General features: G+C 39.3%; 1 protein-coding gene across 1 annotated transcript; it reads left to right on the forward strand.

The window, feature by feature from the left end:
- The first annotated feature begins 5,073 nt into the window (after positions 1–5,073).
- cbln20 (cerebellin 20) lies at positions 5,074–8,253 on the forward strand. The gene is made up of 5 exons (XM_073817407.1): positions 5,074–5,332; positions 5,399–5,490; positions 6,966–7,101; positions 7,197–7,337; positions 7,733–8,253. The coding sequence occupies exons 1-5, from the start codon at positions 5,074–5,076 to the stop codon at positions 8,158–8,160; spliced, it is 1,056 nt and encodes a 351-aa protein (XP_073673508.1). The 3' UTR covers positions 8,161–8,253.
- The last annotated feature ends 7,175 nt before the right edge of the window (positions 8,254–15,428 follow it).

Here is a 15,428-nt window from a genome sequence, read left to right on the forward strand (position 1 = left end):
TGTGCATGATAATGCTTTTTTAATGCTATGATCTTCATACTACAAAAAGTTTTTATAAACATCAATCATTAAAATTAAAAGTGCAGAAGATAAAGGTAAAGAAACACAAATGAAAAAAATATTTTTCAAGATATCAGTAACTAACACGTCAGTCCTATAGGGAAAAATAATGTTTTGATATTTGAGAGAAATACATGACTGGGATAAAAAGTCTGGCTACACTGAAAGCTAGGAATGAGAGTGAACACAGAAAAGCAGCAGGTGGTTTGTATTACTGGAATTTTTCTGTTATGAAAGAAATTCCACAGGTATACGTCAAAAAAATCAAAAGGCTGAACCTGCATTTAATAACAATAAATATTCATAGTTTTCAAATGAAATATTATACCCCAACCCTACAACATCTTGAGGTTGTAACAGCTAGTTACTATAAACTACATAGATTTGCCAAGTGCCTGTATGCTTGCTGATAAAATTCATATGATTAGAAGCACATGAAATCAATAAAATTGTTGACCAAGACATTTGTAGTGCTTTACAATATTTAATAAATTATGAGGGATACATAAATGTATAAAAATAGGATATAAAGCTATAATAACAGCTAAACAGTGTTTTGCATCATATAGTTTGCATCACTCCACAATGAAATTCATCCAGGGCAAAAAAGTTTTTAACACTCATATTTTTATTAGCCCATTCAGGTCTTGATAAGTCTTCTGCTATGGTTTTTCAGGTGTGCAAGGTGTGCAAGAAATACTGCTTTTGTTTTCTCGTCTGCAACCCTGTCAAGCCCTTAGCTTCAAAAAACTGTTTAAGAATTTACAAAGAGATGTCAAATTGTTCTTCACTTGCATCAAAGTAAAAATCCCCTGGCTTTTCAAAATCTATTTTAATCCACTCGTTTCATCATCACCCTCCTCAACACACTCTCTGTTTGCTTGCCTCACCGAAGTTACAGGAAAATCCATAGTGTGAAATGTACACTGCTCTGTCTGTCTGAGTGACGATTAACCTGCTGTTAACAAGCAGACTCAAATGTTAGGCTAACTAAAGTAAACACTAATCACCATAATGGCTTCAAATGACAACAGTGAGTAGAACTAAGTACTTTTTTATGGTCATGACTTCATTGACTAAAAATTATTTGTTCTTTTTTTTGAAGGATTCATAGCAATCTAATGTTGATTTCTAACAGGCAGCAGATTATATAGGTTTGCCATGTGACTTACTAAGGGCCAGAGGAGAAGTCATTCTATTGCCTAATGGATTAGATATAGAGAAGGCTACAGACACATTTTGTTCCTGTTTGTAGTGTGAACGTTTGTAAATGTTACTGCTGTGGTTGTGGGGACTCTACACACATGGAAGCACATGGAAGATGGTGTGGGCCCTGTGGCTATGGCCAGAGAGCTCTTGCATATAGAACAGACAGACAAAACAGAAGGCCTGTTACCGCCACCTAATGGTTAATATGAGAACATCAATCTCTCTCTCTCTCTCTCTCTCTCTCTCTCTCTCTCTCTCTCTCTCTCTCTCTCTCTCTCTCTCAAACATTCCAAGCTGTTTTATAAAATGTAATGATAATTTTTTTCTGAAACGTAATGATACTTGTTAATTATAAGTGTGATAATTTTCAGGTAGAAAGGCATGAACACCTGACTTTTCAACAAAATAAGTGAGGTATTTTGTCCCAACAAATGCAAAAATTCACAAATATAGAAAACAAAATAAATGTAGTCCAACAAATAATCAAATTAGAACAACAAAACTAAGCTTAATCTAAGGAAAAACTGAGGAGATATGAATAAATCCAGACTAACCTGCCAATGAAGATAACAGACAGGTAAGACGGGAAAACCATCAATTTTTTTCACACCAAAAAAATATTTACAACACTATTTACACTATTTACAACAGGTTAATAAAATAAAACACAGAAACAACTATGTACAATCTGCTAATAAGTATGTGAATTAAAGCATAAGAAATAGTGTGGTTTATGAATTAAAATGTGCAAAGTTACTGTAAATGTGTGGCCACAGGTTTGGCCTTAACAATAGGAACTAAAGTTCACCCAAAATGAAAATTATGTCACCATTTACTGATACTCATGTCATTCCAAACCCATTAAGAGTCACAAACTGTGTTCCTTTGCTTAGACATGTTTACAAGACATACGTCTCACCTGAGGCCCTCAAATTGTTCCAAAATCCTACTCGGCAGCATGTACTGCATGTTTCCTTCATTCCATGTTTCCATCCAAATATTTTGAATCAATAAACATTTGTATTTGTATACTTTCTACACATGATGGGGATTTGGGATATTCTAATCTGATATCGCACGATATCCCCTTGTTGCATGACGTCCCTGTCAGGCAGCGGTTCAGGCCTATTTCTCCATCTGAGTATGAGGTGGTAAAGGCACACATAATCAAATTTTGGAAGCCCAGGTAATTAGAGAGATCTGCGGCCCTTATGCTTCGCCCATCATCTTGGTCTTGTGTGTACAGTCATGGCCAAAAGTTTTGAGAATTACATAAATATTGGAAATTGGAAAAGTTGCTGCTTAAGTTTTTATAATAGCAATTTGCATATACTCCAGAATGTTATGAAGAGTGATCAGATGAATTGCATAGTCCTTCTTTGCCATGAAAATAAACTTAATCCTTCAAAAAAAAACTTTACACTGCATTTCATTGCTGTCATTAAAGGATCTGCTGAGATCATTTCAGTAATCGTCTTGTTAACTCAAGTGAGAATGTTGACGAGCACAAGGCTGGGGATCATTATGTCAGGCTGATTGGGTTAGAATGGCAGACTTGACATGTTAAAAGGAGGGTGATGCTTGAAATCATTGTTCTTCCATTGTTAACCATGGTGACTTGCAAAGAAACGCGTGCAGCCATCATTGCGTTGCATAAAAATGGCTTCACAGGCAAGGATATTGTGGCTACTAAGATTGCACCTAAATCAACAATTTATAGGATCATCAAGAACTTCAAGGAAAGAGGTTCAATTCTTGTTAAGAAGGCTTCAGGGCGTCCAAGAAAGTCCAGTAAGCGCCAGGATCGTCTCCTAAAGAGGATTCAGCTGCGGGATCGGAGTGCCACCAGTGCAGAGCTTGCTCAGGAATGGCAGCAGGCAGGTGTGAGCGCATCTGCACGCACAGTGAGGCCAAGACTTTTGGAAGATGGCCTGGTGTCAAGAAGAGCAGCAAGGAAGCCACTTCTCTCCAAAAAAAACATCAGGGACAGATTGATCTTCTGCAAAAAGTATGGCGAATGGACTTCTGAGGACTAGGGCAAAGTCATATTCTCTGATGAAGCCACTTTCCGATTGTTTGGGGCATCTGGAAAAAGGCTTGTCCGGAGAAAAAAAGGTGAGCGCTACCATCAGTCCTGTGTCATGCCAACAGTAAAGCATCCTAAGACCATTCATGTGTGGGGTTGCTTCTCATCCAAGGGAGTGGGCTCACTCACAATTTTGACCAAAAACACAGCCATGAATAAAGAATGGTACCAAAACACCCTCCAAAAGCAACTTCTTCCAACAATCCAACAACAGTTTGGTGAAGAACAATGCATTTTCCAGCACAATGGAGAACTGTGCCATAAGGCAAAAGTGATAACTAAGTGGCTCGGGGACCAAAACGTTGAAATGTTGGGTCCATGGCCTGGAAACTCCCCAGATCTTAATCCCATTGAGAACTTGTGGTCAATCCTCAAGAGGCAGGTGGACAAACAAAAACCCACTAATTCTGACAAACTCCAAGAAGTGATTATGAAAGAATGGGTTGCTATCAGTCAGGATTTGGCCCAGAAGTTGATTGAGAGCATGCCCAGTCGAATTGCAGAGGTCCTGAAAAAGAAGGGCCAACACTGCAAATACTGACTCTTTGCATAAATGTCATGTAATTGTCGATAAAAGCCTTTGAAACGTATGAAGTGCTTGTAATTATATTTCAGTACATCACAGAAACAACTGAAACAAAGATCTAAAAGCAGTTTGGCAGCAAACTTTGTGAAAACTAATATTTGTGTCATTCTCAAAACTTTTGGCCATGACTGTAGACTACCGTCGCTTAAATTCGAAGACTAGGAAGGATGTGTTCCCTCTACCATGTATTAAGGAGACTTTAGACTTGCTGGCGGGAGCCCGCTGGTTTTCTACCATGGACCTGGCCAGCAGTTACCTGTAGCTGAGGGGGACAAATCCCAAACAGTTTTTTGCACCCTGTTTGGCCTCTTTGAGGGGAATGGAATGCCATTCGGGTTGTGCAATGACCCAAGCACCTTCCAATGATTGATGGAACGGTTGTTTGGGGACCAGCAGTGCCAATCCCTCTTCTTATATCTTCGTTAGATTGTTGTCTCTTCCTGCTCTGTGGATCAACCTCTTGCTCGGATAGAGCTTGTCTTGAGCTGCTTGCAGATGGAAGGTTTGAAGGCCAAACTAAATGTGCCTATTTTAAAAAGGAAGGTTTCTACTGATCCAGGTAAGGTGGGGGCAGTTGCACAATGGCCTCGTCCAACCTGTGTTTCAGAGTTGCGCTTCTTTTTGGGGTTTGTTGCTAATACTGGCACTTTGTGGAAATGTTTTCTAAGTTGGCTGCCCCTCTTCACGGGTTGGTGGCTCAGCTAGTAAACCCAAAACGCCTAAAGCCGAGTGCTCAGGATTTTGCTGAAGCCTGGTTTGAGGAATGTCAGTGTAGCTTTAAAGAGTTGAAAGGTAAATTAACCACAGCCCCAATGCTCTCGCCTATGCTGACTTTTCACTACCAATTATTAATGCCAGTAGATGCCAGTCATGGGAGACTAGGAGCAGTCCTTTTACAGGAGCAGCAAGGTAAGGTGCACCCTATAGCATACGGCAGTCACAGTCTTAGGCCTAAGGAACTGGAGTTTTTAATGCTCAAGTGAGCCACGACTGAAAAATTTAAGGGAGTACTTGCTAGGCCATAAATGTGTGGTGTTTACTGACAAGCGATCAGCAAAAGGCCTGGCATGACCTGCAGGTAAGGGAAGTACCACTAAATGAGGGTCAGTGGGTATACCTCCACAATTATAGCATGAGGGGTAGATGTAAAATCCAGGACCTGTGGAGCTCAGTGGTGTACCAGGTCATGAGGGAGCCTAAGGAGGGTGAGGCAGTATACACCATTGCTACCATGACAGACTTGGGTAAAGTAAAGCATGTTCACCGATCCCTGCTGAAGGCCCAGATCTGTCAGGATCCTACTCCGGTAGTTGAATCTATGCAGCCTCTGGAAGAGAAGCAGGATGAGGAGGAATTCTTTGTCTTAGTGCCAGAGACACTGCAAGATAGAGGTAGGTTGAGGGTACAGGATATTGTTCCTTCTGTTCCTCAGACATCTGGTGATCTGCTATTTGTAGAAACCTGCAGGGTAACAGAAGGACCTGAGGTTGAGGTGGATTTGCAGCCAGTTGTATTGCCTTCTAACTTATTAGAGGTAGGTGAGAGTATGGTGAGAAGGACTGGGATGAGAACTGCAGGTCAGCAATCTAACATGCACCATCTCCCTCGAGCAGTGGGTGCGGGTTGATGACTACCGCAGGCTTCCAGCTCCCTGAATCCTGAATTCAGACATGGTCTCCAATCCGTAGCGGTGTGAGCGGTTTTGCTGACCTGTTGTAATACTTTTCTTGGTACTGTTGCCTTTGTTCACATCTAGCATGAACATCTTTTCTACACACAGTTTTTGGCTGTAGCTGTCGGTAAGTGGTGGGAAGAATGGAGTTCAATCTTCTGCTCATCAGCAGTTGGGTCGGTGATCTGAAACTATCCACTGGGGTATTTCGGTACTCCAGCAGGCTGATGTACGGATCTTTATTGTCTGCTTTTGCTGTGGTGCTCTTGAGCTTCAGTCAAGGTATCTGCTGTAGTAATCTTCTACCACTATGTAGTCTTCATTATTCAAAGTGAATAAATCAGTAACTACAGTCTGCCATGGCCGGTTTGGGATAGGATGGGACATGAGAGGCTCTTTTGCGTTTGACATACAAGGCTCAAGGCAAACAGAGCTTTTACTGGTTTGAAACAACATGAGGTTAAATGATACATGACTAAATTTTAATTTTGGGGTGAAGTTACCCTTTAACGCTAATGTCCATTGTTGACGTTAACCAGAGGTTGGACCAAGTCATTGTTTTGCAAGTCACAAGTAAGTCTCGAGTCAAGACAGACAAGTCCTCAACTTTAAGCTTAAAGTGCTAAACAGGTCATTAGTGCTTTTTGCCCAAATTAGTGTCTCTGTATTAATTACTACAGTACATTTAAAGTCAATAAAAAAATGCTAGACTCCAGTGATGGACAGACATAGAATTAAAATCAAAACCTGGAAAATCCCTAAACACCAAACTCAGAACCATGCAGCAACAAAAAAAACACAACAGTCAAGCACAACAGTAGATGTTTATGTCTTAAATTAAGTAAAAAAATATATATATCTGTATTATTTACTAAAGTTTTATTAAGGAAGTATCAAACTTGTTTATTTTTTGTTTTTGTCAACTGCCTGTTACGTCTGTCATTTAGGTGCCTTGCCAAATATTATTTATCATTTACCTGAGATGAGAAGTTTTGTTGTTATTGTTACAGTTGACCACTCAGCTCCAAGATGAAGAATGATAAGAATCAGTGGTACCCTAGAGAAAACGACCATGGGAACAACATGATGTGATTCAGCTGAAAAACAATACTTGCCCTATATTCAGCACTGTATTGCAGGATAAAAACACACACAAAAGGCCCTGCCCATACCATTTGTACTGAAAGGCAAGAGGTGGGGTCTGTGTAACTTTTATAGCCAGGGTTACTCGAGTTGATTTTAATCTTCCTCAGACTACAGTCAAAAGACATCAGCAGAAATGAGGGGTGAGATGAAATTAAATTAAATTTTTCAACCTGTATATACATGTAAATGTGTTTTTTTATGTACAGGGTTGCCTGAATGTACATAACTATCTTTTACATGTTTTAGCCCTTGTATTCATAAGCCTCTTGGGATGTGCACTTGGACAAGACAGGGTTTTTTCTTGGACTGGAAATGACAGCCAAGTTGACCCCACTGAGAACGGTGACTTTAAATAATATTTCTAAAAAGGCCATTTTAAACAGTAATTCAAGCATCAGGGTAGCGAACAATTATGATTTGTTTCTTTGCCTCTGAAGCATGTCTGACTAATGTGGCGTCATGTGGATGCTGCCTGATGCAAAAGCAGATGTGGAAGCTTGAGATGTTCTTCAACATGACATTAAGTGAGCTACAGAGGAACCTGGGCAGAGCTCATTCAGTGCTAAACAATATTCGTGGTGAGGCAATCTTGTTTGCCTGTTTCGTGCACTTTATTAAAATATCTTTATACCTTAACAAATTTAGGTTTGAAAATCATCTGTTAGCATTTGTTATTAGAATTTTCAGTATTCATAATGTAGCTGACAGTGATGGAGTTATAATTTACATACTGAATTACAATTGGTGTTATTTGTTTCATCTATTTGCATATTCAGTTGTGTTCAGTATTTTACTTGTTATATCTATTTAACCATCTATAACCATTTATAGAGTGAAGTTGGTGTGTTAACTCAGCATTCTAAAACAAAAAAGGTTAACTTTGTTCTACTATCTTCTTAGCTATGTCCGTCAGAAAGTGTAAAATATTTATTTTAACAAGTTTCCCTGTTTCCCTTTTCTTATGTTTGCACAGCAAGTCGCAGTGCCTTCTCTGTGGCTCTTACTGACACGCCGCTCTGTGTCGGCCCAAAGCGTGAAGAATCTGTTGTGAAGTATAGCAGCATATTTGTTAACTTGGGAGACGGCTACAGCAACGACACCGGTGCCTTTGTAGCACCACGTTCTGGTGTCTACAGCCTGGCGCTAACGGTTTATAGTGATGCTGGCTCTTCTGGAGCCACATTGGCTGCTTGTGCTCGACTCAGATTGAACGGTCGCACTATCGCATCACCGAGTGAAAACAACAATCAAGACCAGGAGGACAGCACTAGCGCTCTGCTAGTAGTGCAGCTGCGTGCAGGGGACAAGGTCGATGTTGCTCTTCCAGCTGGCTGCTCTTTGTGTGACAATAGCAACCACTACAATACTTTCACCGGGTTCCTGCTCTATGCAACTGATTGATATAAAGAGAACAAATACTGTGTTTGAAATGTCTTACTACACAGTGTATACTGTACATCACACACAAAATAGTATAAAATACAATACTATGTATGCAACAGTTACTTAAATTTGATTTTGTTGTATGGTAATTTGTGATTTCAGTAGTGCAAGAATGGTATATTGTGATTTCAAACATGTTTTCCTTGCTCTCTCTGCCCGTAATATATTTGTCTCTCTGCAACACCCTGCATATTCATCCTGAATTTCAAGTTGTTAAAATATGAAGTTGGAGTAATAAATTAAAATGGTTTAAATACAAAGAACATATTCAAATACTGCTTTTGTTTTAAAATAAATAATGTGGTTCTTTTACTCTGACACATTCACTTGGCCTTCATATCTGTCATATGCTCTTACCCCAAATGCAATCATCAATTCAGCTGACACTGAAACAGTTACTGTAATTTTGTATTGATTTAATGTTTTAAATGTAAACCATGATATGTTTTCTTCAATTTGAATATATTCTATAGCAATACTGATTCAGGCAATAAGTGTATTCATCTGTTTCAATTTATATTTATTAAATGTATTAAGTGTGGATGCATATATCTATAGGTATATATCTATATACAGGTGCTGGTCATATAATTAGAATATTCATTTCACTAATTCCATTCAAGAAGTGAAACTTGTATAATGTATACATTCCACACAGACTGATATATTTCAAGTTTTTATTTCTTTTAATTTTGATGATTATAACTGACAACTAATGAAAACCCCAATTCAGTATCTCATAAAATTAGAATATTACTTAAGACCAATACAAAGAAATGATTTTTAGAAATCTTGGCCAACTGAAAAGTATGAGCATGAAAAGTATGAGCATGTACAGCACTCAATACTTAGTTGGGGCTCTTTTTGCCTGAATTACTGCAGCAATGCGGCGTGGCATGGAGTCGATCAGTCTGTGGCACTGCTCAGGTGTTATGAGAGCCCAGGTGTCTCTGATAGTGGCCTTCAGCTCTTCTGCATTGTTGGCTCTGGCATATCGCATCTTCCTCTTCACAATACCCCATAGATTTTCTAGTTTGCTGGCCAATTAAGAACAGGGATACCATGGTCCTTAAACCAGGTACTGGTAGCTTTGGCACTGTGTGCAGGTGCCAAGTCCTGTTGGAAAAAGGAAATCTGCATCTCCATAAAGTTGGTCAGCAGCAGGAAGCATGAAGTGCTCTAAAATGTCCTGGTATACAGCTGCGTTGACCTTGGACCTCAGAAAACACAGTGGACCAACACCAGCAGATGACATGGCACCCCAAACCATCACTGACTGTAGAAATTTTACACTGGACCTCAAGCAACGTGGATTCTGTGCCTCTCTTCTCTTCCTCCAGACTCTGGCACCCTGATTTCCAAAGGAAATGCAAAATTTACTTTCATCAGAGAACATAACTTTGGACCACTCGGCAGCAGTCCAGTCCTTTTTGTCTTTAACCCAGGCGAGATGCTTCTGACGCTGTCTGTTGTTCAAGAGTGGCTTGACGCAAGGAATGCGACAGCTGAAACCCATGTCTCGCATACGTCTGTGCATAGTGGTTCTTGAAGCACTGACTCCAGCTGCAGTCCACTCTTTGTCAATCTCCCCCACATTTTTGAATGGGTTTTGTTTCACAGTTCTCTCCAGGGTGCGGTTATCCCTATTGCTTGTACACTTTTTTCCTACCACATCTTTTCCTTCCCTTTGCCTCTCTATTAATGTGCTTGGACACAGAGCTCTGCCCTCCTTGTGCAAGGTGTCAATGGTCATCTTTTGGACAACTGTCAAATCAGCAGTCTTCCCCATGATTGTGTAGCCTACAGAACTAGACTGAGAGACCATTTAAAGGCCTTTGCAGGTGTTTTGGGTTAATTAGCTGATTAGAGTGTGGCACCAGGTATCTTCAATACTGAACCTTTTCACAATATTCTAATTTTCTGAGATACTGAATTGGGGTTTTCATTAGTTGTCAGTTATAATCATCAAAATTAAAAGAAATAAACACATGAAATATATCAGTCTGTGTGGAATGAAAGTTTCACTTCTTGAATGGAATTAGTGAAATAAACCAACTTTTTGAAGATATTCTAATTATATGATCAGAACCTGCATGTGTGTGTTAGCATGTTGACTTTTTAGCAAATACATTATTATTATATGATTATTACATAGATTGTTGTATTAATAAGATGTATTACGTCCAAAGTAATTAACCCTAGCCCTTTTAAAAATAATCACACAAAACTTCCAAGGCAAATATTACATTCTACATTAAGCACATAATTAGAACCGACAAATGAACAAAACAGGGAGTACTTACACCCAGAGAACTTAACTTAGACACAGGTAAGATAAATTTACAACCTTGGTAACAAACAAAGAGTACTGAATTGAGGACAGAAAGGAAACAGGAACATGAACAAAAACATAATGAATCATAACAAAACCCTGACATTAGTCTGCACTCCCACAAGGCATATTATATCCGTGCAGTGTAACAGATATTATATCGGTGGAGGGAGAGGACTTTGGAGGAGGATGGGGTAGAAGTGGAAGAGTCATTCTACCAAACGGGTGCCATTTGGGTCCGCAACGTTTGATGAGATGCTTAAGGCACAAAAAAAATGTCCTAAAGTGTGTTTTCAAAGCTTAAAGTTATTAATTCAAGTGTACTTGTTAACATGATATATGACAAAACACTATTCTTAAAAAATAACATACTATTTTGTAATCATTTTTCATTAGTACATAGCCAATTTCACTTGTCCATGTTGACCAACATGATATTTTCATCTAAAATATCACCAAATAAGTTATAGATTTTTTTCAAACTTTTATTATTTTCAGCAATTTATGTGTCCCTGTTTATATAAGATATATTTATTCAAATTAAACATTATTTTTTGTAAATATTTTATGATTTGTGTGTGTCCCTCATTTCAACTTACCACCCCTTCACACTAACTTGTTTTATCTATAATTAATGTACTGTTGCTTTAAATGACATCACAAAGAGGTAGTGACATCATTTGAGCCTTACAGCCACAAAGAACAAAAGCAGGCAAATACTGACTTTTTTTTACATTGTTTATTTGATGGTTTTTTCATGTTAGACAGGGTCCGTCAAGCTTAACCCAACCACCCCGTCACGCAAAGTAGATAGGGAAAACTGTTTTTTTATTAATTCTTTTACATTATTAATGTACAGAAAATCAAATTTCAGATTGAATGCATGCATGCTAGATGAGAAACTTGACCACATGGGAGATCTGTGGCCATTTTGGGATGAAATTTACCACCCCGTCACAATAAAAAAACGTGACGGGGTGGTAAATTTCATCCCAAAATGGCCACAGATCTCCCATGTGGTCAAGTAATGGATGTGATGGTATGGTTCTGCTTCCTGTTTGAATGAGAAGATGTGTGAAACTCTTCTAATATAGGATTCTAATACAGGTGTAGGGTGACCATTTTTGATTAGAGCACAGCAGTGCTTCAAGTCAAATCAACGCATGCCCTTGTGAAATGTATGCACAAAATTTAAAACCAGCAGTTCATAGAGAAACACTTTGTCCATACCACCCCGTCACATCGCTTACCACCCCATCACAGGGTCATTTTGTAGAAAGTTTATATAAATAAAATGAAATGTTACTTGATTTAATGTTGTATATGATATTCTTATTATGTGGACTAATTAAATAAATGCCACTTTCTTTGTATTTTTTGAGTGAATTTGTTTTTTCACTACAAACAGTGAGGCCATTGAAATGTCAAATTCATTTTTTAAGATTAAAAATTTAACAATTACATTTTTTATTAAATTACAGACTCTCTATTGATGGTTTGCAAAAAAGAGACAATTCATTATTAGGAAAATGTTTTACTACTCTAATGGCACACATATCGTCCGTAACGGGTGGTACAAGAAAGGTGCCCTTGCCTGAAGAAAAAGGATAATACTAATAAGGAGTTTGTGCCTGAGGTGAGAAAATATGTTTTTTGGAGGATTAACTTGTCTTTCAAGTTGTAGTCTTTTTTATAGAAAGTTTGTTCTTAATGAATTTTTTGAAAATTTCAAAGTGGAAATGGCACCCGTTTCGTAGAATGACTCAGAACAGGGTTAAAGGTTGGGAACCAGAGGAGCTTTCTGAAGGGAACGGCATGGCAAAAAAAAGGAGGGAGAATCCAAGTTGGAACCCTAATGGACTTCTTGAAGCCGTCCGCCCTGGATACCACTTGTGGAATCAAAGCAGCATGGCATCACAAGCCTGGAAGTCCTAGGCAATGCCGCTGGCTTGAGTGGACAAGACAAAGATGGGGGCCGGACAGAACAGGCTGAAGGAGGAGCCCAGTGGAGCCGAAGGGGTGAAAAGCTAAGACCTAGCAAGAGGCCCAGAAGTACACTGTGAAACCAGGGATTTGACAGAGCCAGTAGTGAATATGGTTCCAATGGGGTGGCCAGGATATTGGGTAGGACTGGATCATCCAAGATGTCCAAATATTGCTGTCTTCCATATATCAGGCTGAGGCTGAAGAGAAAGTGTATCATTCACATGTGGCAGATGTTGAGAGTCTTTTACAGTCACACTGTTTAACTGTCCACCACATTTCTTTATAACTGGAACAGCTGGTGATGCTAGAGCTCTAAAGCTCTAGTTGAATGCACATTATGCAAGCTTTTTAATAGAATTTGACTAATTCTGTTATGTTTCATCAGTGTGCATTTACCGGTATTCTACTTAGAGGAGCTGAAGATGTCAGTGTGTTCCAACAGAAATGCAGAGAGAGAGCAGTCCTCCTCAGTTCTGACACTGGTGACTCATCCAGCAATACAGGAGTCACTACCCTGGAAAAGGTTGGCTGCTATGTCATCTGCAACATAAAAGGTCCAGTCAGGTTGGTTTTCTCATAAGAAAAGTGCCATCCCAATGGTTTGTGTGGTTTCTTATAAAACATGAAATATGTGCCATGACTCCCAGCTTGAATGTTATTAATAAATCCAGTATCTGTCAATTCACAGGATGGGTCACTGCAAAGTCCTCCCATGAGGAAATCTTGACTAATGAAAGACACACTAGAGTTTACTAAAATTAGAACCTTGACACCTTCATTCTTTTCACTTGCAACACCTGAAATTCCAAGCCAGTGCTTGCCACATCATTATTATTTTTTTATATTGAGCAACAGTCTTGTTTTGTCTTTTTAATTGTCCATGGGAAGCACAACTAGTTTTTGGCTCCAACATCAGCTACAGTCTGTCTCTTGGGTGGCTGCATTAGTTCTTAATGAATTGGTAGAATCCTCACAAGTTTATAGATCTGCCATGTCCACTTTCAGAGGGATTGAAATGGTACTGGATATGGATATTTGGTTGGTCATGGTGGAACAGATCTGTAACTTCTGTTGATTATCACTGCTGCCACAGAGGAAGTACAGAGACTCGCTACTGTCAATGCATTCACAGATATCCTACTGCACATATAGCATCCATGAAATATGGATGGCAGAAACAGAGAAACAAATAGAGAAATAATTAGCATAGCTGCTGTTCCAAACAAGCAAAAATGATGTGTTCAGCCCAAGCTAAAGAATGTTTGATCAGATAACTGAAGTTATGAAGGTTATGAGATACATTATGTGAATGCTTGGCTAAAGAGATGTGTCTTTAATCTAGATTTAAACATAGAGAGTGTGTCTAAACCCCGAACATTATTAGGGAGGCTATTCCAGAGTATCCTAGGTACTACCAAAAGTCCAGAGTTTTGCTCCTTAGGGAGCGTGAGGGATTGTAACGTGGTAGGAGACTAGTTATGTATGCAGAAGCTAAACCATTGAGGGCCTTATAGGTAGGAAGTAATATTTTGTAGGTGATACTGAACCTAATAGGTAGCCAGTGCAGAGACTGTAAAATTGGGGTAATATGATCATAATATGATCAGCTGCATTTTGGACTACCTGTAGCTTGTTTATTGTAGATGCAGTACAGCCACCTAGTAGTGCTTTACAATAGTCCAGTCTAGACGTCATGACGGCATGAACTAACTTTTCTGCATCAGAAACAGGTAACGTTCCGTAGCTTGGCAATGTTTCTAAGAATGCTGTTTTTGTAACATCGGAAATATGATTTTCAAAAGACAAGTTTCTGTCTAATATAACACCCAGATTTTTGACTGTAGAGGAGATAACTTTACATCCATCTAGTGGCAAATTGTTATTCAAGAGATTCTGTGTACTGTTTTTTGGTCCAATGAGTAATATCTCTGTCTTATCTGAATTTAATAGGAGAAAATTATTGGTTATCCATTTTTATTTTATTTGTTTTGTTTAACACACAGTTTAATCTGGTCTTCTTGAGATATATAGTTGTGTATCATCAGCATATCAATGGAAACTAATCCCATATATCCCATGTATGTAACATGTATATTGAAAATAGCAGTGGACCTAGAACAGATCCTTGTGGTACTCCATACTATACTGGTGATAATTGAGATGACTCCTCGTTTAAATAAACAAAGTGGTAGCGATCGGACAGGTATGATCTACAGTATCCACAGAACCATCTTAAAGCCTGCCCTTGATTATGTGTTATGTAATCGATCTGAGTGTCACGAATTGAGTCGTCCTGTCATTAACTCTTGCACTACACATCATGGACTTCATTCCCCACAAGCCACTGCACTAATCACTGCATTCACCTGCTCCCTGTTTCTCACTGCACTGATCACTGCTCACACCTGCAGCTCATTCACACACACACACCTGCAGCTCATCACACGGACAGCTTATATGCCACTCACACACACAGCTTCTTTGCGAAGTCTTATCGTTCCTCATGGTCGTAATTCCGAGCGTTTCTTCCCGTGTTTGTTTTCCCGTGTGTGTGATTCCTGGACTCCCTCCCGTGTTTGATTCTCGCTGCCAGCCCCGACCTTTCTGCATGTTTTTTGACTACGATTTCTGCCTGCCCCTTTGTGTTTGTTTGCCTGAATAAAATGCTGCAAATGGATCCGCACGTCTCAGTCTGTCCCTGTGACAGAAGACTTCGCCGCTACAAGGATCCAGCAGCTAGTATGGTGTCATCCGGTTCCAGCACGAACCCCACTGTACAGATCATGCGTCTCAAGCAGGGTGAGCGGATTATTGAGGATTATGCTATGGACTTTATGGAATTGGCAAATCTGTCTTCTATGGATGATCAATGCCTGATGATTTTCTTCCGTGGAGGACTCTTAGAGCC

Source organism: Garra rufa, chromosome 14, assembly GCF_049309525.1.
Source record: "Garra rufa chromosome 14, GarRuf1.0, whole genome shotgun sequence".
Lineage (NCBI taxonomy): Eukaryota > Metazoa > Chordata > Actinopteri > Cypriniformes > Cyprinidae > Garra > Garra rufa.

Excerpts from the sequence above, each read along its gene's own strand:
- cbln20 (XM_073817407.1), top strand. The coding sequence starts at position 5,074 with ATGAGGGGTAGATGTAAAATCCAGGACCTGTGGAGCTCAGTGGTGTAC. Across the intron at positions 5,333-5,398 it reads AGAGACACTGCAAGATAGAG|AAACCTGCAGGGTAACAGAA; the intron begins GTAGGTTGAGGG and ends TGCTATTTGTAG. Across the intron at positions 5,491-6,965 it reads TAGAGGTAGGTGAGAGTATG|GGTTGCCTGAATGTACATAA; the intron begins GTGAGAAGGACT and ends TTTTATGTACAG.